Raw genomic sequence first — 24,785 nt, 5'->3', positions numbered from 1 at the left:
ATATGCATATGTTAACTGTAGCTCATTCAGGGAGTTGGCTGTGCACAAGCTGTAGCCTACCTTACAATCATTTTCACGCTTTTTTCCCTCCTTCCTTCCTCGCCTTGACGACTCCTGCGCCTCCCAGCCACATCCCGTGTTTCCCGTTTGACCTTGAGGAGCTGCATTGAAAGTGCTAGGTGGCTTTGATGAAAAAGGAGAAGCTATAGCCCTTGCCTAACAGTTGATGAATACTTTTGATGGGAAAGCAAGATTTGGCTACATTTGGAAACATCTTAAAAAATCTTTAAATCGTTCACTAGAACGTTTTGAAAAAGTTTTTTTTTTAATATATATATAAAGCCCTAGCTGCAGCAAAAGAAGTAGAAATAGAAGAATCCACCCAGAATATGTAAAGAGATCTTAATCTATAAAGCAGGAAATAGGAAGGGCCATGTGAATTTGCTATGTCTTCAGCGCACTTGTTCCCTTTAGTTTACTTACTTTTTGTTTATTTTTCAGTGGGATAAAGTGAAACTCCTAAGTGCATTTTTATCATTGATAATGTTACCTGGGGATGGGTTGGTTTTCCCTCCTCCCCACGGAATAAATTTTCTTCTGATGGTGCCGAAAAGTGTTAGTACTGAGCCGGAGGACAGAACATTCTAGACGTGGTACTTCAAAACTGACAATCTAGTTCTGTTTCTACCATGAACTGTGCCCCTTATCCCATCTGTGCCTCCATTTCCTCTTCTGTTCAGAGACAGAAGTTTGCATTCATGCTCTTTTTTTAAGGTCCCTTTTACCCAAACCTTGTGACTTCTTGAAATGGTCTTTGGTGGGGTCACCCACACAGTCGGGAAGGAGGAGCAAACAGCAGCTACCCTCAGATCTGGATGGAGATTATTCAGCTTTCTCTTATATAGGCCATCAGGCTGTCATTCACACACTTCGCTGAGGTTTTTAGAACAGGAAAATAGGTGGGGTTAACTTTGCCCGTGAGAAACACCCTCGGTGAGCTATGATTTCAGTTAAAAGATGTGTTTTTGTGACAGGAGCATCGCTGGAGACCAGAAGGCTGTATGCTCCCCACATAAGGCAGCATGATTCTTTCCACTTGTAAGTAAGATGGCTTGGGCCTTTGTCTTCAGGGCTTGTTCTGGGCTTGGTTCTCACTCTTGAATTCCAGAAGTTATGATCTTTGCAAGATAATTTCCCCAGATGTTGTGACAGGGTTTTGTTTGTTATTTGACAAGCATGGTGATGATGTCATTTTAGAAAATATTCAGCCTTAAGAACACAAACCGCCCCCCGCCCCAAATTTCTGTGTGTAGAAATGTGATCAGTTTGAAAAGTATTTGTGTTAGAATATTTAGTGAGAGAACTGAGGGCAGAAGTCTAGGATACCAAGTTCTAGTTCAGGATTTGCTGCCACCTTCGGGGGTCACCTTTGGCAACTTCTTTATGTGAGGTCCCCATCTGTACAGCAGGGACCCTCTTTTTGCCTACCTCCCAACACAGTGTAATAGAAAACAAGAAATTAAAATGACAGGTTCTTCATGAACTTAATTTTGGAATGGATTTGGAGGACTATTCAGTCCCATGTACAAGTTTTGGAAATGCATATTAATTTACCTTGAAGACTCAGAGAGACTTGTTATGCAAGAAATTAAAAATTGGGAAGAAAAACACTGATTTGAATACTGGATGAGTATGAAAACTATGCTCAGTAACATCAGAATAAAGCAGTCAAGGCCAGCTGACAACAGTTTTTACACTTCTGATTTTTTAAGTGGCATTAGGAAAAATTGTTTGCAATTTTTAAAATGTCATGGGTTTAAACTAAATCACCTCAGGACTCGATAAGATTTGTAAAAAAAAAAAATTATCCAGGCTATCCCACTTGTACTTACCTGAACTATAACTTACTGTCAGGATCCACACATAAAGATGGATGCCTGTTATCAGACTTACAGGCAAAGCAGAGTGAAGCGCTAAGAGCTAAGAAGCAGTAACCCGTGTCCCCACCTCCCCCAGCAACAGGACAAAGATGAACAGTGACTTAATAAGAACCTTTTATTAAAAGCCATGTGGGCATCTGTTCTTCATGTCTCCTGAGATCAGAACTAGAGAAAAGGCTGTAAATAACAGGAAGGATTCAGTTATATATAAAATAAACAGTGAGGGTTGAGACAACGATTAGATTGCCCAAAGGACTGAATAAGAGGTTGCCTATTTGTGGGGATATTTTGAGGATCATTCTGTCTGGTCTGGAAGGGCATAGGTTTGATGAACTATCACTGTCCTTTCCAGCTTCTGATAATTTGACTGCATGGTGAGAATCACCAATTTATCTATTCCAACAAAGTGCACTTAGATGTGACTCTGTTTCCTCCTGGGTGAAACAAATGAGTGTTTACTGCCAATGAGAGAAAACTGAGGGGTGCCCCAGGGTGTGTTAGTACCAACTGAAACCGTATTTCTAAGTGTTTGCTGGGCCACAGTCATTTGAGAAACACAGTGGTCGTTTTAAGGGTTGTCATAGAAGTCTGGCCTCCTAGGCTGCTGCTGTGGGACAGGAGAAGGTGGAAGGTGAGTGCTGATCATACAGACTGGTGGGCAGAGCCTGAGGGAGGTGCCAGGGCCCTGCTCCAGTGAGGGTCAGTTTGTGAAACAACAACTAACGGCTGCTTTGAGGACAGTCCCAGCCCAGGGGATTATTTAGGGCGCAGGGACCAGGGAGAAATGTTGGGGGCTCGTAAAGCTGACTACCGCCCTCCCTTCCACCTCATCATCACCTTATTTCTCGTTTCTTTCCAGTTTATAGAGAAGAAGGAAAAGTAATCTTTGAGTGCTTCTTAAGTCTTAGTGTGTCCAAAGTGTGCCTGGGATACTGGTAAAAGGTAGTTTTCTGGACTCATAATTTGATCGGGGGTGGGGGTGGCGAGGTAAGGACCCCGTGATCACGCTACCTTTCCTGGGCCTCTGATTTCAAAGCCCCTCTTATTCCTTCTTGTTCCTCCTTGGGCCACCTGATGGAAAGAGCTGACTTACTGGAAAAGACCCTGATGCTGGGAAAGATTGAAGGCAGGAGGAGAAGGGGGCGACCGAGGAGAATGAGTTGGTTAAATAGCAGCATCGAGTCAATGGACGTGAGTTTGAGCAAATTCCAGGAGACAGTGAAGGACAGGGAAGCCTGGCGTGCTGCAGTCCATGGGGTCACAAAGAGTCAGACGTGACTGAGCGAACAACAACTGAACAAACAAAAACTGAAAAACAACAACATTCCTCATATTTGAGTCCCACACGAACCCCTTTAAATTAATATTCTGTTATTTCTTTTCCAGTTAATACGAAGATAAGGAGGGTGGCTGCATAGGCATCTCTAAGGTGGCCCAGTGATGCCTCCTCTTGCTGTCCACACCCTTGCATGATCTCTCTTCTCTAGTATGAACGGAGTATGGTAGCTGGGCTGGATAGAGTGCTCCTGGGAGATGAGCTTGCAGCAGACTAGCTTCTGTCTTAGCGCTCTCAGACTTCCTGTCTTTTGGAAAGCCCACTGCCATGCTGTGAGCCTTCTTGGACAGCCTATGGAGAATCCCCATCCCCATGAGCCATGCCACCAAAGCCAGCAACAGCCGTGTGAGTGAACTTGAAAGCAGATTCTCCAACTTAACCCAACTCCCCTTTACCACAATGTCACGAGCTTCGTGACCTTTTCAGCTTGATTCAGAGGCACCCAGCAAAGCTGTGCCTGGACTCCCGACCCACAGAAACTGTGAGATGGTTTCTGCCTCTAGGTTTGGCATCCAACAATGAATAGCTAAATCAGTGGCAAAACCTAGGACAGCCATGGACCTAAAGAAGACTTGGCCAGTTTGCCTCAGGCTGGAGTCGGTCCTCTTTCTGAAAAATAGGCTCAGTGTTAATATGGACACTAGAATACATGTCTTTCCTTTTGTTTCTAAATCATTTCATTTTTATCCTCTCACAGCTGCATAAAAGCAATAATGCCCATAGCAGCCACTGTCTGGCACCGGGTTTGTGAGGTTTCCATGCTTTTTTGTGTGTGACCAGCAGATGCCTTGCTGCGCAGTGAAGCCCACTGACCAGCATCTTTCTCCTCCCTGCCTTTGGAGAGCGTGGCCCAGTGCTGGCTGCCAGCGGGTCTGGTGACCACCAAGATGGCCAGATGTCTGGGTGTGATGTCTATGAGCTGTTTGTGCACTTGGAGGTCACAGACCACAACCTCCTAGGAAACACCACTCTGAGATCTGGTGATGGAGGAGTTGTGTGCAGGATGCTTGCAAAGTCCTCTTCATGCTATCCCAGAACTGAGGAGGAATGAAGTTCTTTCCTGAAGCAAACAAGGGCTTCTGGAGCTGGAATGTTTGATATCCGGGGCTTTGCTGGCTAAAGCTGTGAATGGATGGGCTGTCAGTCTTCAGGGAGACTCCACCTTTTCCTTCAGCATCTTTGCTCCCAGGACACCATTTCCCCTAGTGCCCAGTGCCCCATGCAGCTCCCCGAGCTTCCAGAGTCCCCTTGCCCTTTCCCTCACACAGCAGCTCCTCAGGCCCAGCCAGGCCAGCACTGCGCTTGTCCTCCACCCAGAGTATCAGATACTGTCCCATGAGCAAGCTGCCTGTTTTCTATTACGAACCAACGAATCCCTTAGTGGAGTAACTTGAAGCTTTAACAGACAGGATAATGTCCAAAAACCAGTTTGAGATCTAATACAGAGTCACTGACTTATTTTGTCAATACATTTAAAAGACACTAACATCTCTGATGACTTATTTTTAGAAGAATGGAAACACACTGTTTCTTAATTCTGTGAAAGGAGTGTCCTTTTAATATCAGAAGAGGCGCACACACATAACAAGGAAAATGTAAGGTTTCAAATACATAGAGCATAAACTCAGAACCGAGGATATCTTTTAAATGTTTTAAAATTTAAATTTTACTTTATATTGGAGTATAGTTGATTTACAATGTGTTAGTTTCAGGTATACAGCAAAATGACTCAGTTATATATCAACTGTTTTTCAGACTTTCTTCCCATATAGATTATTACAGAATATTCAGTAAAAGTTCTCTGTGCTATTTATATACAGTAGGTTCCTGTTGATTATCTATTTTATATATAGTAGTATGTATATGTGTGTATATGTGTACCCAAAACTCCTAATTTATCATGCCCTCACCTTTCCCCTTTGGTGACCATAAGTTTGTATCGAGGATAATGTTTTAAATTGAGTAAATATTTCTCTGAAAAACTCAGTGTGTTTCTCTCCCTCTCGTTTCCTCCCTCTCTTCCCCTTTCCCTCTCTTTCTATTTTCTTTTCTGTCTTTCCCTCATTGATGTGGATTCTTCATTCAGTGGACAGAAAGCCTTTTTGCGGTGCCTGCTCAGAGGTAGAAATCCAAGCTATAAAAAAGCTAGCTATGTGTCACACCTCCCAGATGACGTGGGGTTAAGTTCACTAAAATGTATCTGTCTTCAAAAGTCCCTTAATAGATGTGGAGTGGACTGTTAGTCGCTCAGTCGTGTCTGACTCTTTGCAAACCCACAGGCTGTAGCCCACCAGACTCCTCTGTCCAAGGAATTCTCCGGGCAAGAATACTGGAGTAGGTTGCCATTTCCTTCTGCAGAGGATCTTTCCTACCCAGGGATCAAACCCAGGTCTCCTGCATTGTAGGCAGATTCTTTACTGTCTGACCTACTGGAAAGTCCCAGAAATAGATCTAGGGGTGGAAGTTTACTGCAGTCATGAAGAGGTGTGCCCTTTCTGTGAATTTCTGGGGTAAAAAAAAAGGCGGTTCTTACAGTGGACTTAGGAGGATCAGCTCCAATAGCCCAGAGACCTTTTTCCAAAGCCAAAGTTTCCCAGACTTTGCCATTCCTGGAATTCTTCAGCTGTGAGTGCAGCTGCCCTAGAATTCCTGGTCCTAAAACCACAACCTGGATTGTGTGGGCTGAGCCACTAGCCTAGTCTTTGGCTCGAGGCAGCTCTTGAAACGAGCCAGTAATTCACATTTTCGAATAAATGTCACCAGCCATCTATTACTGCTGCTGCTGCTGCTGCTAAGTCGCTTCAGTCTTGTCCGACTCTGTGCGACCCCATAGACGGCAGCCCGTCAGGCTCCCCCGTCCCTGGGATTCTCCAGGCAAGAACACTGGAGTGGGTTGCTATTTCCTTCTCCAATGCATGAAAGTGAAAAGTGAAAGTGAAGTCGCTCAGTCGTGTTCGACTCTTAGCGACCCCATGGACTGCAGCCTACCAGGCTCCTCCATCCATGGGATTTTTCCAGGCAAGAGTACTGGAGTGGGGTGCCATTGCCTTCTCCAGCCATCTATTACTAGCAAAGTTGTTATAAGCAACCAGCCAGTTGTTATAAGCAAACTCAGGAGGAATGAGTTTCACTTGGCGCACTGATTCAAAACGAAACTCTGCCATCGGAAACGCCCGGGGATGAACGTGAGGTTATACACATACAAACCTGAAAACATTAGAAACGCGCCAGCTTTGCTTCCCAGACAGCAGTGGCCCAACAGCTCCTGTGCTTGGGTTCATCTTCGGGACTGAGAGCCTCCGGGAGATGTTGTGAGAAGTGGTGCTTCTCCCATTTGCTCCCTTCTAGCGCCCCCTGGTGGAAAACCGTCCCCAAACCGAGCCCTGCCGTAGCCATGTGCTCAAGGCCAGAGGTGGAAAGGAGACGCGCGGATGGGAGAAGAGGGCAAGCCTTCACAGGAAAGAACGAGAATATCAAATAAAATGAGAAGCCCAACTCCCTTATCCATGAGAGACTTGCCAGTTCCTAAAGGTCACAGAGATTATGGCGGGATGTGATGCCCTTTTCCTGATTTGCTGGTACAAGATAGATAATTAAAGACATTTGCTGGGGAATAAGAAGCAGATGAAAAGAACAGCACAGATGTAAGCCTGGGAGAGAGGAAGCTCTGATTACTTCCAGCGATAATCCTCAACCCTGAGTATAACCTCCAGCAGGCAAATAGTCATTGTCTGTCTCTGGGGCGTTTTAGACAGTCTCTGGCAAAGGCCAGGTATGCATGAATTTCTGCCTAAAGCGGAAATTTTACAAAGGCGCAAAAAGGCTTTCTCTTTGCAGGTTACTGAGAAAAAATTCAAAGAATAGCTTCTGTAATCACCGTGGGCATGTGGCAGTGACTTCGTTTACTCATTCACCTGGACGACCTGTGATGCTGTAAATACCAAATGACCATGAATCCAATAATCATTATCATTTACTTTGGCATGAATCAACACTTCAGTCTGTAAACAGACATGCCAAGTGTCTTGAAGAGTCACGCCAAACAAGGATGGTCAGGAAGCTGTTTGGCTTTTACCGTTTGTTTTTCACTCACTCCTTGGTAATTCACTGGGCAGCAACTAGTTGCTAGCAACTGTTTTGTGCAGAACTGGAACCATGAACAAGGCAGACGTGGGCCTCCATGCTCACAGCTGTCCTTGGCCTTCAGCGGAAAACCTTATTGTGACTAAAGTCATAGCGGAGTAGTACCTTTATTTCAAGGCAGTTGTCTTTGCTATTGAATGAGGACAAATACATTTTTTTTATTGGAGTATAATTGTCTTATATCTTTCCTTTTCTCCTTGGCTTTTCGCTTCTCTTCTTTTCACAGCTATTTGTAAGGCTTCCCCAGACAGCCATTTCGCTTTTTTGCATTTCTTTTCCATGGAGATGGTCTTGATCCCTGTCTCCTGTACAATGTCACGAACCTCATTCCATAGTTTATCAGGCAATCTATCTATCAGATCTAGGCCCTTAAATCTATTTCTCACTTCCACTGTATAATCATAAGGGATTTGATTTAGGTCATACCTGAATGGTCTAGCGGTTTTCCCTGCTTTCTTCAATTTAAGTCTGAATTTGGTAATAAGGAGTTCATGGTCCGAGCCACAGTCAGCTCCTAGTCTTGTTTTTGTTGACTGTATAGAGCTTCTCCATCTTTGGTTGCAGAGAATATAATCAATCTGATTTCGGTGTTGACCATCTGGTGATGTTCATGTGTAGAGTCTTCTCTTGTGTTGTTGGAAGAGGGTGTTTGCTATGACCAGTGTATTTTCTTGGCAAAACTCTGTTAGTCTTTGCCCTGCTTCATTCTGCATTCCAAGGCCAAATTTGCCTGTTACTCCAGGTGTTTCTTGACTTCCTACTTTTGCATTCCAGTCCCCTATAATGAAAAGGACATCTTTTTTGGGTGTTAGTTCTAAAAGGTCTTGTAGATCTTCATAGAACCGTTCAGCATCAGCTTCTTCAGCATTACTGGTTGGGGCATAGACTTGGATTTCTGTGATATTGAATGGTTTGCCTTGGAAACGAACAGAGATCATTCCTTCTTTAGCAATCAATGCAAAGAAATAGAGGAAAAGAACAGAATGGGAAAGACTAGAGATCTCCTCAAGAAAATTAGAGATACCAAGGGAACATTTCATTCAAAGATGGGCTCGATAAAGGACAGAAATGGTATGGACCTAACGGAAGCAGAAGATATTAAGAACAGATGGCAAGAATACACAGAAGAACTATACAGAAAAGATCTTCATGACCCAGATAATCACGATGGTGTGATCACTTATCTAGAGCCAGACATCCTGGAATGTGAAGTCAAGCTGGCCTTCGAAAGCTACGAACAAAGCTAGTGGAGGTGATGGATTTCCAGTGGAGCTATTTCAAATCCTGAAAGATAATGCTGTGAAAGTGCTGCATTCAATATGCCAGCAAATTTGGAAAACTCAGCAGTGGCCGCAGGACTGAAAAAGGTCCGTTTTCATTCCAATCCCAAAGAAAGGCAATGCCAAACAATGCTCAATTTGCTGCACAATTGCACTCATCTCACACGCTAGTAAAGTAATGCTCAAAATTCTCCAAGTCAGGCTTCAGCAATACGTGAACCGTGAACTTCCTGATGTTCAAGCTGGTTTTAGAAAAGGCAGAGGAACCAGAGATCAAATTGCCAACATCCACTGGATCATGGAAAAAGCAAGAGAGTTCCAGAAAAACATCTATTTCTGCTTTATTGACTATGCCAAAGCCTTTGACTGTGTGGATCACAATAAACTGTGGAAAATTCTGAAAGAGATGGGAATACCAGACCACCTGACCTGTCTCTTGAGAAATCTCATGCAGGCCAGGAAGCAACAGTTAGAACTGGACATGGAACAACAGACTGGTTCCAAATAGGAAAAGGAGTACATCAAGGCTGTATATTGTCATCCTGCTTATTTAACTTATATGCAGAGTATATCATAAGAAACGCTGGACTGGAAGAAACACGAGCTGGAATCAAGATTGCTGGGAGAAATATCAATAACCTCAGATATGCAGATGACACCACCCTTATGGCAGAAAGTGAAGAGGAACTAAAAAGCCTCTTGATGAAGGTAAAAGAGGAGAGTGAAAAAGTTGGCTTAAAGCTCAACATTCAGAAAACGAAGATCATGGCATCTGGTCCCATCACTTCATGGGAAAGAGATGGGGAAACAGTGGAAACAGTGTCAGACTTTATTTTTTGGGGCTCCAAAATCACTGCAGATGGTGACTGCAGCCATGAAATTAAAAGACGCTTATTCCTTGGAAGAAAAGTTTTGAGCAACCTAGATAGCATATTCAAAAGCAGAGACATTACTTTGCCAACTAAGGTCCATCTAGTCAAGGCTATGGTTTTTCCTGTGGTCATGTATGGATGTGAGAGTTGGACTGTGAAGAAGGCTGAGCGCCGAAGAATTGATGCGTTTGAACTGTGGTGTTGGAGAAGACTCTTGAGAGTCCCTTGGACTGCAAGGAGATCCAACCAGTTCATTCTGAAGGAGATCAGCCCTGGGATTTCTTTGGAAGGAATGATGCTGAAGCTGAAACTCCAGTACTTTGGCCACCTCATGTGAAGAGTTGACTCATTGGAAAAGACTCTGATGCTGGGAAGGATTGGGGGCAGGAGAAAAAGGGGACGCCAGAGGATGAGATGGCTGGATGGCATCACTGACTCGATGGATGTGAGTCTGAGTGAACTCCGGGAGTTGGTGATGGACAGGGAGGCCTGGTGTGCTGCGATTCATGGGGTCGCAAAGAGTCGGACACGACTGAACTACTGAACTGAACTGAGCTGATAGCTGTCTTACAAAGTTGTGTTAATTTCTGCTGTACAGAAAAGTGAATCAGTTATATATATACATATATCCCGTATATGGATATTGGATTTCCTTCCCACTTATGTCACCACAGAGTATTTGGAGAGTTCCCTGTGCTATACAGTCGGTTCTCATTAGTTATCTATTCTGTAAGTAGCAGTGTACGTAGTATTACCAATATCCCAATCCATCCCACCTCCCTTCCCCCTCCTTGTTATCCATGTTTGTTCTCTACGTCTGTGTCTCTATTTCTGCTTTGCAAATCAAATGAATATTCCTGAGTATTCTTCCTCCTAAATTTTAGCCTGCAGAAGAGAGTAAAGGTAACTGAGAGATTGTTACTGGATTTATTATCCACTCTGCTAGTGTGTAGTCATGTATTATAAATTCAGTGAAGAGGGCAAGGCCTTTTCCTAGTCCCCAGATATTATGTCTGCTGACAAATACCAGCAATTACCCTTTGAAAGCTCTATATATTTAAGGAAAAGACTCCGATGCTGGGAAAGATAGAAAGCAAAAGAAGGGTGTGGCAGAGGATGAGATAATTAGATAGCGTCACCTTACACAATGTGGGTGAGCCTCATTTAATTGGTTGAAGGCCTTAATAGAGCAAAGACTGATCTCCATTAAGCAAGAAAAAAGTGGGGCATCAGCCTGCCTCTGGACTCAAACTGCAGTTCTTCCCTGTCTCCAGTCTGCCTCATCACATTTTGGACTCACCAGCCCTCATAACTGTGTGAGCCAATTCCTTAACTCAGTCTCTCTCTGATCACCTTGATAAATATGAGTGTCATGCCTGCAAACATGCAAGTGCCTTTAGAAGAAGCACTGCAGTGCATGTTTGCTGTCGCATCAATTGACTGTCATAGCATTTACACCTGGAGAGCTGTTTTAGTTGGAAGAGGGCCCATTAGAGTCCTGAGTGGGGTAAATAGGGTAGAGAATGGACTCAGAACACAGGAGTTGGGGGACTGGAGGTCAGCTTTAACCTACTTAGCCTTCTTCCCATTCTGTCTTCAGAGGGAGAACCACAGTCTCCTTCTGTCTGTTTACCTTCACTCCACCCTGTGAATACAGAGCACATGAATGAGTTCTAGGAAGCTGACCGATGGGAAAGGAGGGAACTAAATGGCTAACTGCTCTGTTCTAGGCATTCCCCTTCGCTATCTTACACAATCTTCTTATCCACAAGAAGAGACTCATCAGTACGCTCACGGACTCAACCGAGCTCTGTGGGCTTAAATTTGTGCTTGGTTGCTTTTTAGGTATGTGGCTTTGGACAAATTACCGAACCTCTCTGTTATTCAGTTTCTTCTGTGCAATGGGGATAATAACATTCAGTTCAGTTCAGTCACTCAGTCGTGTCCGACTCTTTGCGACCCCATGAGCTGCAGCACACCAGGCCTCTCTATCCAACACCAACTCCCAGAGCCCACCCAAACTCGTGTCCACTAAGTCAGTGATGCCATCCAACCATCTCATCCTCTGTCGTCCCCTTCTCCTGCCCTCAATCTTTCCCAGCATCAGGGGCTTTTCTAATGAGTCAGCTCTTCACATCAGGTGATCAAAGTATTGGAGTTTCAGCTTCAACATCAGATCTTCCAATGAACACCCTGGACTGATCTCCTTTAGGATGGACTGGTTGGATCTCCTTGGAGTTCAAGGGACTCTCAAGAGTCTTCTCCAACACCACAGTTCAAAAGCATCAATTCTTTGGTGCTCAGCTTTCTTTATAGTCCAACTCTCAAATCCATACATGACCACTGGAAAAACCATAGCTTTGACTAGATGGACATTCGTTGGCAAAGTAATGTCTCTGCTTTTGAATATGCTATCTAGGTTGGCCATAACTTTTCTTCCAAGGAGTAAGCGTCTTTTAATTTCATGGCTGCAGTCACCGTCTGCAGTGATTTTGGAGCCCCAAAAATAAAGTCTCTCACTGTTTCCACTGTTTCCCCATCTATTTGCCATGAAGTGATGGGACTGGATGCCACGATCTTAGTTTTAGAGGCTTTTTAGTTCCTCTTCACTTTCTGCCATAAGGGTGGTGTCATCCGCATATCTAAGGTTATTGATATTTCTCCCGGCAACCTTGATTCCAGCTCGTGCTTCATCCAGCCCAGCGTTTCCCATGATGTACTCTGCATATAAGTTAAATAAGCAGGGTGACAACATACAGCCTTGACATACACCTTTTGGTGACAACATACAGCCTTGACATACACCTTTTCCTACTTGGAACCAGTCTGTTGTTCCATGTCCAGTTCTAACTGTTGCTTCCTGACCTGCATACAGGTTTCTCAAGAGACAGGTCAGGTGGTCTGGTATTCCCATCTCTTTCAGAATTTTCCACAGTTTATTGTGATCCACACAGACAAAGGCTTTGGCATAGTCAATAAAGCAGAAATAGATGTTTTTCTAGAACTCTCTTGCTTTTTCGATGATCCAGCGGATGTTGGCAATTTGATCTCTGGTTCTTCTGCCTTTTCTAAAACCAGCTTGAACATCTGGAAGTTCACAGTTCATGTATTGCTGAAGCCTGGCTTGGAGAATTTTGAGCATTAGTTTACTAGGGTGTGAGATGATGCAATTGTGCAGCAATTTGAGCATTCTTTGGCATTGCCTTTCTTTGGGATTGGAATGAAAACGGACCTTTTCCAGTCCTGTGGCCACTGCTGAGTTTTCCAAATTTGCTGGCATATTGAGTGCAGCACTTTCACAGCATCATCTTTCAGGATTTGAAATAGCTCTACTGGAATTCCATCACCTCCACTAGCTTTGTTCGTAGTTATGCTTCCTAAGGCCCATTTGGCTTCACATTCCAGGATGCCTGGCTCTAGGTAATAATAACATTAATAATAACAGTATTACATTATTATTACAGTAAGATCTTACTGTTACACATTGAAATAGTGTAGGGAGTGAGTGTGTGTGTATGTGTGTGTGCTCAGTCAGTCATGTCTGACTCTTTGTGACTTTATGAACTGTAGCTCCTCTGTCCATGAGATTTCCCAGACAAGAATACTGGGGTGGGGTGCCATTTCCTACTTCAGGGGATCTTCCTGGCCCAGGAATCAAACCTGTGCCTCTTGCATCTCCTGCATTGGCAGGCGGATTCTTTACCAGTAGCGTCACTTCCATAGGGTGTGAATTAGTATATGATAATGAGATCTTACTGTAGTGTCTGCATCGGGGAAGGGGATGGCACCCCACTCCAGTACTCTTGCCTGGAAAATCCCATGGACAGAGGAGCCTGGTAGGCTGTAGTCCATGGGGTCACAAAGTCGGACACGACTGAGCGACTTCACTTTCACTTTTCACTTTCATGCACTGGAGAAGGAAATGGCAACCCACTCCAGTATTCTTGCCTGGTGAATCCCAGGGATGGGGGAGCCTGGTGGGCTTCCTTTTATGGGGTCGCACAGAGTCGGACACGACTGAAGCGACTTAGCAGCAGCAGCAGCAGCAGCAGCAGCAGTAGTGTCTGCATATGGTAAAGACTTTGTTGGTAGGAGTGGGGAACTGCCTCTCTTAGAAGGTAGGTTTTATTTCCAACATTTTCCAGGTGAGTTTCCTGAGTAGATGCCCCACATCATATTGTTGCTACAAGAAAATGGAGCCATGACGTGACTTCAGGTTGCTCTGACCCTAATGATCGCTCAACTCCATATCTATCCTAACACAGAAAAAAAAAATTTGAACACCAATTTTACCATTTCGTTTAGCATCTCATGGATCGATGTTTGACTTCGGATAAACTGCTATTTTTTTTTCTTCCCACTCTTCTCCTTCTTCTTTTATTATATCTGGAACAAAATGTTAGACTCATGACCTACTATAAGCTCCGGAAGCTGTCTTCTTCAGCCTTATTGTTCCACTTAGTCAAAAGGACGTGGTCAACCTAGCTTTGTCTGTGGCCAGCATCAAGCTGTGAGATACCATGTGGTAGAGTGAGTTACTGAGAAATAGAGCCTAAATGTAATATGATGGTGTAGAGATCAGGAAGGTGTTACTTAACAGTTATCTACTGAGTTCTTGTTCTAAAGGAGCCTCCGATGCGATGTTACGGACAAGACAAAAAAGCATGCAACTCAGACCAAGAATCGAGCTTAATAGTTACAATCTAGCTCAATGGTTCTTAACAAAGGGTGGTTTTGCCCGCAGGGGACATCTGACAATGCCGCTGAATAGAGCGGTGTTCACACCTGTGAGGGGGAAGTGGGTATTAGAGGGGTGATGGGGCTGTTGCCGCTGGCACCTAGTGCATAGTGGCCAGAGATGCTGGTAAACATCCTGCAATACACAGGACGGCTCCCCGCAACAAAGAATCCATCAGTCTAAAGTGTCTAAAGTATCAGTAGTGGTGAGATTGAGAAGCCCAGTTAGTATAAATGACCATGGAAGATGGTACCTAATTAAGAGCCACAAGGCAAGACAAGTTATAGCGCTTTAGAAGCCTGGAGGAAGATTAGATGGGAGTGAAGTACAAAGGAAGCCTTTTTCAGGCTGGAGGCAGAACTAGGCAAGATGTCTGTGAGAACAGCAAATAGAAGAAGCTGGTGTAACAGGAATTGGTAAACAGTAAGAGTCAGGATGGGGGTGATCAGATTTTGAAAGGCCCTGAAGATAAGGAAAGATACAATCTCGTTGCCATATGTTGTTGAGAGTCTATTTTATCAGTTTAATTTTTTATTGAGGATTCAGTTCAGCTCAGTTCAGTCACTCAGTCGTGTCCGACTCTGTGAACCCATGAATCGCAGCACGCCAGGCCTCCCTGTCCATCACCATCTCCCGGAGTTCAGTGATATTCAATGTTCTAGCTTATATTAAAACCTGTGACCATAAAGGTCTTCGCTTACCTTGCCAGACCATCTTACAAAGGTTTCTAGGCTGAGTACAGAGTTTATTCTGCTTTATTGTGACCAAATTGTTCTCTGTCTTCAGTAGTTAGTGACTCTGTTCTACATATACAGTAAGGTCCTATCTTCTCTTATTTCGAGGACTTTCATAACCTAATCTTATATCCCCACTCTTACAGGTCACTACTTATTCTGTTGCTTATTTAGTTGCACTTGCTTATTCTGTCCCCTACACATTGAGTTTTCATTTTCCTGTTGGGACTGAATCAAAACAGGTGGGTGCTTTGGAAAAGTTATCATTTGATGCTCCTTCAAACCCATTCATTCATATGTTGATTTTGCTCAGCAAATATTTGTTGAGTAATGATTAGGTGTCAAAAACTGTTCAGGCCTCTTGGGATCTACCTGCGAACAAAGTAGACAATGATCCCTGTCTGCATTCTAGTTGAGGAGACAGTAAGGGGAGAAATGGTTAATTGCTAATCATGTTAGAATGTGGGGAATGCTATTTACAAAAAGAAGAATAGAGCGAAGTCAGGAATCCTGAAGTTACTAGGTGGAGGACAGGTAGCAATAGTCATGGGTCAGGGCACTCTTCACTGAGAAGGTGAGATTGGAGCAGACTTGAGGAGTGGAGAGAGGCAAGGACTGATGCCTGAGGGAAATGGTCCAGGCAGAACAGAAGTGAAGAGCCTGTGCTGAGAGCAGGCCTGGCCCGGAAGCACTGTGGGGCCAGTGTGGCCAGCGTTGGGGGTAGATGAGCATGAGCGCATTGGAGAGAGGGGTGAGAAGGCTCCAGGAGGCCAGACCACGGAAGGTGTAGAGACTGTTGTGAGAAATCGGCTAAAACGCTCCGTGAAATGGAGAGCGTTGTGGGTTTTTGAGACAAGGAGTAGCATGATCTGACCTAGGTTTTAAATTAATTACTCTGACTGCAGAAAAGAAACCACAGGGGGAGTTAAGGGTAGAAGCAGTAGGAAGTTAGGAGGCTATTGGTATAATTCAGATAATGGAGACTTAGACCTTTTTAGTAACAGAAGGGTGGGGGAAAAACACTAAGATTTTGAAAACTGACAGAAGCAGTTGAGACCCAAAAGCCTAATAATACACAGTGTGGTGCAAATTCGGGGGGGGGGCACTCTATTTGAGAGCCCAGACTCTATTTGATTTCTCCAGAAATCAACTTTGGGATGGAGAACAGATGGTTTCTTGGCTACGGAAGAAAGCTATTAAATTAGAGGGGTAAAGGTGAATCTTTGCCTGATAGAAATGAGATGTTTGCCAACTGGACCCCCAAGGTGTCTATAGCCCAAAGACACAATAATGGCAGTGTCCAAATCAGAGAAAGGCATGTAAGTAATACATGAATCTAGGTTTTGAAGGTCAACTTCGGTGAAAGGAAAAGGAAACAATATATAATTGATTACTGTCCTGGGTGTCTTTATCTTATTCACCCTATTCTGTCCTGGAAGGATGACCAGCAGGAGTTAAATGTGGAACCAGCCTCCATAGTGGCTTAGTGAGCTTGCTGCTGCTGCTGCTGCTGCTGCTGCTAAGTCGTTTCAGTCGTGTCCGACTCTGTGTGACCCCATAGACGGAAGCCCACCAGGCTCCCCTGTCCCTGGGATTCTCCAGGCAAGAACACTGGAGTGGGTTGCCATTTCCTTCTCCAATGCATGAAAGTGGAAAGTGAAAAGTGAAATTGAAGTCGTTCAGTCGTGTCCGACTCTTAGCGACCCCATGGACTGCAGCCTACCAGGCTCCTCCTTCCATGGGATTTTCCAGGCAAGAGCGCTGGAGTGGGGTGCCATTGCCTTCTCCGATTCCTTCTTCTCCTGGAAAAGTTATCTGTAGGGCTTAGTTCAATATGCTTCAAGCTCTCTGGCTTCTGGTAGCTAAATGGCCGGCTAAAGCCTTAATTCCTATGACATCTGGGAGACAACATCTTGCAAAGTTGGAATGATGTTCTATAGGATACAGTAAATGTCTTAAACCAGCAGCAAATGTGGTGATGTCTTCATAAAGCTAGGATCCATGTGTCTGGCAATTGAGGAGGAAGAGGTTGGAGTGGCCCCTCTTACCAACTAATAACCCACTGGAATATTGTTATTTTCTTTCCCTGCGACTTTTGTGTTTGGTGAGCTTGGAGATACCAGTGCCGCAGAGAAGAATCCCTTTCTTAGGGAATATTGGGAGCTAAGATTGCCCTCTGACCGTTGTGGGATTCTTGGTATCAGTGAGCTGATGGGCACAGAAAGGACTCAATGTATCAGAGATGAGTACCACAATTTCCAGGAAGAAACTGGGTTCATTCTCTACAATGAGGACAAAGAGGGCTTGGAAACTCAGGGGACATACTAGCTTCATTTCTTTCCTTTATTGGGGTGAAGTAGAAAAGAATAGCTTTATTGCTTTGCCAGGCAAGGGGGGGTGGGTGGTGAGTAGATCACAGTGTTTCTCCCCCTGGAGGCGGTAATGAGGAGATTTATTAGGAATGGTTCAAGGAGCAGGGCATGGTCAGCTCGTGGACATTCTTCTGATTGGCTAGTGGTGAGTCGGCATCATCAGCTTCTGGTTCCAACAGGCCTGGGGACTATGTGCTTGTGGGCAGCGTAAAGTTAACTTCTTCCATCTGGTGGGGGTTTCAGTCTCTGGTTTCAGGACCTAATGAAGCTCAGTCTTGTCTCATCACAGAAAGAATTCAGTAAGAGACAAAGTGATAGGTAAGAGGTGGATTTATTTAGAGAGAAATACATTCCACAGACAGAGTGTGGGCTACCTCAGGAGGCGACAGTAGCCACTAGCTTCATTCCTTAATATTCAAAATAGTCCTGCTCAGTAGAAAATTGTAACAACCCCATTAAGAACAACTAAGGACCAGATCCTACAGGAATGAACATTTGGGCAATTCCAGCAGATGAAAACTCCTTCCACCAAAGTGTTAGCAAAGGCAAGAGAGCACAAGGAATGGAAGGTGACAGAGGGCATCTGTGATCGACTTACGACCCAGGATAGCTACAAAGGTGGGAATAGTAGCAGCTATGTCCTATGTTACTCTTGTTTTCACCTTATGTCTTTCTCCATCTGATGTAAGAATCCTAATGATGGTTAATGTACCAAGTTTCAGGTGGGAGTGTAATCAAATTGACAGCACCTGGTGATAATGTTAGCTGATGGGGCTTTGTTGCTCCCTGTGTTCTGAGGGCATAGAGTGGATGCTGAGGGGTAGGTTGTACTGGGTGGCTTCTGCTTGTATCCGTCCCTCTTCTGTGTTCCAGGAGAGAAACTTTAGAGAAAACATCTAATTTAATCTTTTCAACAAAACTGTAATAATAATAGATTTTGATTGCCCTCTTACTACATACATGGCATAGCTCTAGGTGTTGTATAGGAACCCATTCAATTAATCCTCACAGTAGCCTTACATGCTAAGTATCCTATTATTCCCGTTTTACAGATGAGGAAACCTAAGCACAAACACTTAACTAGCTTGCCCAAATCCACAAAGGCGGAGATTAATCTCTGCCCCTTAAGGCTTCTCGAAGGGGATAGGTATGATTTTCTTGTTTTTACAGATAGGAAAACAATGACTTAGAGAAGTAAAGGGATTTATTCTTGATATAGTCAGCACCCCCCTGCCCCACCTCCAGCTAGAATTCATATGCAGCCCTTTCTAACCTCAAAGCTAATGCTCATGTCTAATGTACTCTGCTTTCTTAATAATACTTCATTTTCAGGGGCCAGTATGAGAAAGAGTTGCTGTGAAATGTAGGTTCTATGAACATAAAACAGCTTTCGATATATTCAGAATTTATTTATGGTTTGAAAATAGGCAAATAATCTAACAAAGATTAAGCTTGACAAAAGAAGTGTAAGAATGACCCAGATTTACTAAGTAGTTAGTACTTTCTTAAAATATTCAGTTTGTTTGAACCTAATCCATAGAAAGTTTGAGATCCAAAAAGGTACGTGTATTTTTATACACAAAATATAAAAATAGAATAAACATGCTGTTATATTATGTAGTATATTACATATTATAAATATATTTAGTATATTCATATTACTTTATATAAATGTATTTTAAAATATATTTGAAGAAATGTAATGGACCTAATTTTAAATCCCTACTAGTAGATTCTCTAGGAGAACGTTGTTTTTGGAATCATATTCTTTGGTACATTTGTCAGCCGACATCAGCCCTGATCAAGGTGAAGTGAGTACACCGGTCATTTATCATTCACTGACTGAGGAAATGCATGAAGCCAGAACCAGAGACAAGAGCCTGAGAAGGGAAACCACAATGGCCAGGGTGCCAGTAACTTATTTTCGTGTTAGTGACAATCTTTCACCTTTTACTAGTGAAGAAGGGCAGGTATAGGTTGGCATGTGCTGTATTAATAGGATTCTTTCTATTACCCATGCCCTCGGAGATTTCCTCCTTTGGAATAGTGCCAGCAGCTTCCTCTTTCCAATATCACGGACTCGTGGCTTTCTAACAGTTGAAAATGATCTGCTTTTCAGATAATACCATCCAGTCGATTTTCTGCTGCTGCTGTTGCTGTTCCGTGCAGAAGCGGTAAGTCTGAGGGCAACTTCTTGGGTGGAATCTCCCTGTTTCTTTGAATCTGCTGTTCATCTGCCTGGGAAACTCCTCCCATTTTCTCCCTATTGAATGGCCATTCATTTTAAAGCTAGCGATAGGTCATGTGTCAGGTCCATGGTCTTTCTCCAGTCTCTTGAACTTAACTGCTCCTTCCATTGTGTTCCCAGAGCATGCGGCCTGGTTCTGTATTTAATATTTGTTTCATGCATGCTATTTATGTGTCTGTGTCTCACTGTAATTTTTACCTTTTAAGGGCAAAAATCCTGTCTTATTTGAGATTCTCCCTGAAACTACCAATGTGTTTTATACTTTGGTGCCCAGTAAATGATGCATAAAGATAAAAATACAGGGTGCCATGATAATAGTAACAGCCAGCATTTAATGGGAGTCCTATATGTCAGACTGTGTTAAAAAGTTTATGTTTTTTAGCTCTTAGTAACTCTCAAAACCACCCTTTTTATTTGTTTTTACAATCCCCATTATACAGATGAAGAAATGCAGGCCTAGGGAGGTTACATTGCCCAAGGCCACACTATAAAAATGGTAGATCTGGGATCCAAACTCATGTTCTTAATCGCTACATCACATCTACTTTTTGACAATAGATACTTTCAAATGAGGCGATGCATGTGAAATGTAAAACACTGTGCCTGACACAGAGTAAGGTCTTCATTATTGTGGTTGTAATTGTATGCCCTTAATAGTCACCAGACTCTATGTTGCCCACGTGACATGTATTTTCTCAATTTTATTATTCATAACAACTCTATATGCTCTTAGTGTCTCTAGTCCTAGATTTAAAAAAGTAAAATAAAGTTCTGAGAGGTCCCAGAGTGCCTTGCCCAAGGAGTTAGGAAGTCTTCTAAATAAAAAATAGGAAGGAGACTTTACTACTAGCTTGTTTATAGTCGAGTGGATTTATAGCTAAGAGTAAAATAATCCTTTGTAACACGATTATTTTTCAATGTCAGGCAAGTGAGGACACAAATAAGCCTTAGCAAAGATGAAGAACTTTCAGAAAAATACACACAGCGTCGCAGACCATGGTTCAGTGACTTGCCAAGTAAGAAGCAAGTGAGTATCATTTTGAAGGGGGAGAAGGGGTAGAGGAAGGTGGCATTTTTAGGCTCTGTGCTTCGTGAGGTACCGTTTTCTACCCTGCCCAGAACCTAATGTCATGCTTGGCACATAATAAGTTTTCAATAAACTTTTAGTGAATCAACAGCCTAGAAGAAAGGGAAAGAAAAAAAGACCAGTTAAAATGGCCTATCCTGCAATATTTTGGCAGAATTTGAAATTGGGGAAAAAATGCCTTCTGGCTATCGCCATTTTGAGGCCAGGATCAGTTTTCAGTTCAGTGTTAGAAAATAAGTTTTCTTGGGAAGTTGATAAGCCCACACACAAGCTTACAGCATATTAAAGGGAAAAGCTGGTTGTTGTTTTTTTTCTTCCTCCTTTTTCCAAAGGAGAAAAATCCTTAAAGTGAAATTATTAAGGAGGAAATAAAATTTTAAGAATTGTGACATGAAAAATATTCAGTGCCATGCTGGCAAGAGAATTTGTGATCTCGAGAATTTACAGAATGATGAGTGTGTTGCTGGATCAGAAAATTGTTTTGTAGTTAGTCGTTTCCTACGTTTATACCATCAGGGCTTCGGCTTTACTGCAGCTAGCTGGGAGAAACCAGGCGGCAGGCAGATACTCTCTACCCTTGTTCTTTTTTAGCTCAGATCACTAAAACAATAGTAGCACGACTCACTCCTTAGTGTTTTACAGTCCAACAGGGGCCATGGGCAACCATCAAAACGCAAGCCACTGCCTCCCCTCCCACCCTCTGAGGTTTCTGAAGAGAAGATCCACGTTAAGGCACTGTACGATTTCCTGCCCAGAGAGCCCTATGATTTAGCCTTAAAGAGAGCCGAGGAATACCTTATCTTGGAGAAGTATGATCCTCACTGGTGGAAGGCAAGAGACCGCTTGGGGTAAGACTGGTGGTTTGTCTTTACCAAATATTTCCTCTTCCAGTCCCTAAAGTCTTCCGAAGTGTGAAATAGACTCCGTTTAGCTTATTAGAGAAATAGACTCTGTTTGTTTTCTCAAGGTTTATAACTCTCCCTTGTAAATGAAACAGAAGCTGTTCCCACACCCCTCCATCTGTATGAATGGGTATTATAATGCTGTGATTTCAGGCAGACTCTCCAAACTAGGCACATGTGGCTTTATATCCTGATGTAGCCACACACTGCTGTGTGTTGTGGGGCAAATTACTTATCCTCTCTGTTTCCCTTCCCTCCTTCCTTTCTCCCTCCCTCCTTCCCTTTCTTCCTGCCTTTTCCCTTCCTTTCTTTCTTCTCAGATATAGCCACCAGGGAAGTCTCTATAATTGACATAGAACACTATATTAGTTGCAGGTGTACAACATAATGATTTGTTCTTTATATTTATTGTGAAATAATCACTACAAGTCTAGTTAACATTCGGCAGCGTACATAGTTACAATTTTTTTCCTTGTGATAGGAACTTTTATGATTTACTGTCTTAGCAACTTTCAGACATGCAATATGGTACTATTTTTCACTTTTAATGCTTTTTAACTTTTTTAAATTATGAAAATAAGGTAACATATTTACAGGAGACATGGAAAATATAGAGCAAAGTTACATATAGTTCTATTATATATAATTGTTTTTAGGTAGGTAAATTAAGATGTTTAGTTCGAGTTTCAATATCAAACTCTCAAAAATTAATAGAATGAATATACAGAGAAATAGAAGGATATAGTAGACCTGAAAAGCACTATGAATCAATTCAACATAATATAAATTTATACAGCTTTCACACAACAGTAGGACACAAATTCTATTCAAGTTCCTATAGACAATAAAAAGAACTAAAATGCCTCTTGGTGAAAGTGAAAGAGGAGAGTGAAAAAGTTGGCTTAAAACTCAACATTCAGAAAATGAAGATCATGGCATCCAGTCCCATCACTTCATGGCCAGTAGATGGGGAAACAATGGAAAACAGTGACAGACTTTATTTTTTTGGGTTCCAAAATCACTGCAGATGGTGACTTCTGCCATGAGATTAAAAGACACTTACTCCTTGGAAGAAAAGCTATGACCAACCTAGACAGCATATTAAAAAGCAGAGACGTTACTTTGCCAACAAAGCTCCGCCTAGTCAAAGCTATGGTTTTTTCAGGAGTTATATATGGATGTGAGAGTTGGACTGTGAAGAAAGCTGAGTGCTGAAGAATTGATGCTTTTGAACTGTGGTGTTGGAGAAGACTCTTGAGAGTCCCTTGGACTGCAAGGAGATCCAACTAGCCAATCCTAAAGGAGATCAGTCCTGAATATTCATTGGAAGGACTAATGCTGAAGCTGAAACTCCAATACTTTGGCCACCTGATTCGAAGAACTGACTCAGAAGACCCTGATGCTGGGAAAGATTGAAGGCAGGAGGAGAAGGGGACCACAGGGGATGAGATGGTTGGATGGCATCACTGACTTGATCTACATGAGTTTGAGCAAGCTCCAGGAATTGGTGATGGACAGGGAAACCTTGTGTGCTGCAGTCCATGGGGTTGCAAAGAGTCAGACATGACTGAGCTGCTGAACTGAACTGAATTGATGGACAATAAACTAGGAGACACTGGAACATAATTCAGGGACATAAGTCCAGGTGCAAAAATGTCATGGTCTAAATGTATTGAAATCTTACAGAAGTCTGTTCTGTTATTACTGTGGAGTTAAAACATGCAATACGGTACTATTAACTCGTCATGATTCTACACATCATATCCCAAGCCTCATTTATTTTGTAACTGGAAGTTTATACCTTTTGATCCCCTTCACCCATTTTATCTCCCTACAACCACCCTTGCCTCTGGCAGCCACCAGTGTATTCTTTGTACTTTGAGCTTGTTTTGTTTCAATTTTTCATTTTTTTTTTAAAGTTTCACGTGTAAGTGAGACCACATGGTTTTTGTCTTTATTTCACTTAGTATAGTGCTGTCAAGGTCCGTCTATGTTGTTGCAAATGACAAAAATTTTACTCTTTTTATGAGTGAATAATATTTCATATATACCACATTTTCTTTATCAACTCATCCATCAGTGGACACTTGGTTGTCTCCATATCTTGGCTATTACAAATAGTGTTACAGTAAACATGGGGGTGCATGTATCTTTTTAAGTTAGTGTTTTCATTTTCTTCAGATAAATATCCAGAGGTGGAATTGGTGGATCATAAGATAGTTCTGTTTTTAATGAATTTTATTTGTAAATAAGAATACTAGTTTCTACCATACAAGTTTTTATTCTAATTTATGCTTTTTTTTTTTGCAATTTGAATTTTTTTCCTATTAAGCTCTAAGATAGAAACAGAAACAGTGTCTTACTCATTTTCATATTTCTACAATGACTAGTTTTGGAAGTAAACATTGCAGTAGTTTCTGAATGAAATTAGAAAAAAAGGCCCTGGGATACAAAAATACTTTTTTGTACCGCTTGCAATAGATTGTTAATTCTAGACTGGAGTCCTGGGTAGAGAAGAATTCTGAGGAGTATGTCTGCTTTCTGGGAGAGAATTCTTGGCCTTGTCAAGATTTTGAGGTTATAAGTATCTAAGCATTAGAAGTACATACAAATCTCTTTATGTTTTCTTAATGATTTGACTCTTTTACCAGTTCTTAATTAAGACTCAACATATGCTGGTGACTTTTCAGTGGGTAAAGAGGAATGATGTCCCAGAGACCGTGTAAGTTAGTAGGTTCAGGTCTGTATCAGTAACTATCCTTGCAGGTGGTATGTTGTCATGACTCAGACTTAAAGAGAAACAGCACCAATTTTTAACTTCAAAGTTAATCAGACAAATAGTGCCTAAATTCTGCTTTGCCACACCTCCAAACCCAGACTCTTTCCCAAAAGCAAGCACCATTATTCATTTAGTGATTCATTTCAATGATCTTCCTGTCCAGATCACTTTCAATGCACTTTCTTGGATGTATTAAAAATATGGTATTGTCTGAGGATTTAATTTATTTAAATCTGACTATACTTTATGCATTGCTCTGCAACTTGCTTGTATTCCTCAATAATATGTCTTGGAGATCTTTCATAATTTTAAATTTCAGATTTTGTTGGTGAAGTTATAGGAAAAGAAAAACTC

At 42.5% G+C, this 24,785-nt stretch overlaps 1 protein-coding gene across 8 annotated transcripts in view; it reads left to right on the top strand.

The window, feature by feature from the left end:
- TXK (TXK tyrosine kinase) overlaps positions 1-24,785 on the top strand; it is a 63,443-nt gene that overhangs the window by 934 nt on the left and 37,724 nt on the right. For 3 of the 8 annotated variants that reach the window (XM_060417084.1, XM_042251387.1, XM_060417080.1), the window contains exons 2-5: positions 1,035-1,098; positions 19,535-19,589; positions 20,588-20,690; positions 21,393-21,598. In XM_060417084.1, coding sequence (XP_060273067.1) covers positions 1,083-1,098; positions 19,535-19,589; positions 20,588-20,690; positions 21,393-21,598 — 380 coding nt within the window. In that variant the 5' untranslated portion in view covers positions 1,035-1,082. Of the gene's footprint in view, positions 1-1,008; positions 1,099-19,360; positions 19,590-20,587; positions 20,691-21,392; positions 21,599-24,785 lie in introns of those variants that run through there. The other 5 variants (XM_042251386.1, XM_060417082.1, XM_004009816.5 and 2 more) reach the window with 3 other exon arrangements.

The sequence above is a fragment of the Ovis aries genome, chromosome 6 (genome assembly GCF_016772045.2).
Source record: "Ovis aries strain OAR_USU_Benz2616 breed Rambouillet chromosome 6, ARS-UI_Ramb_v3.0, whole genome shotgun sequence".
Classification (NCBI taxonomy): Eukaryota; Metazoa; Chordata; class Mammalia; order Artiodactyla; family Bovidae; genus Ovis; species Ovis aries.
Note: the sequence above shows the minus strand (reverse complement) of the source record. Positions and strands in the feature narration are given on the sequence as shown.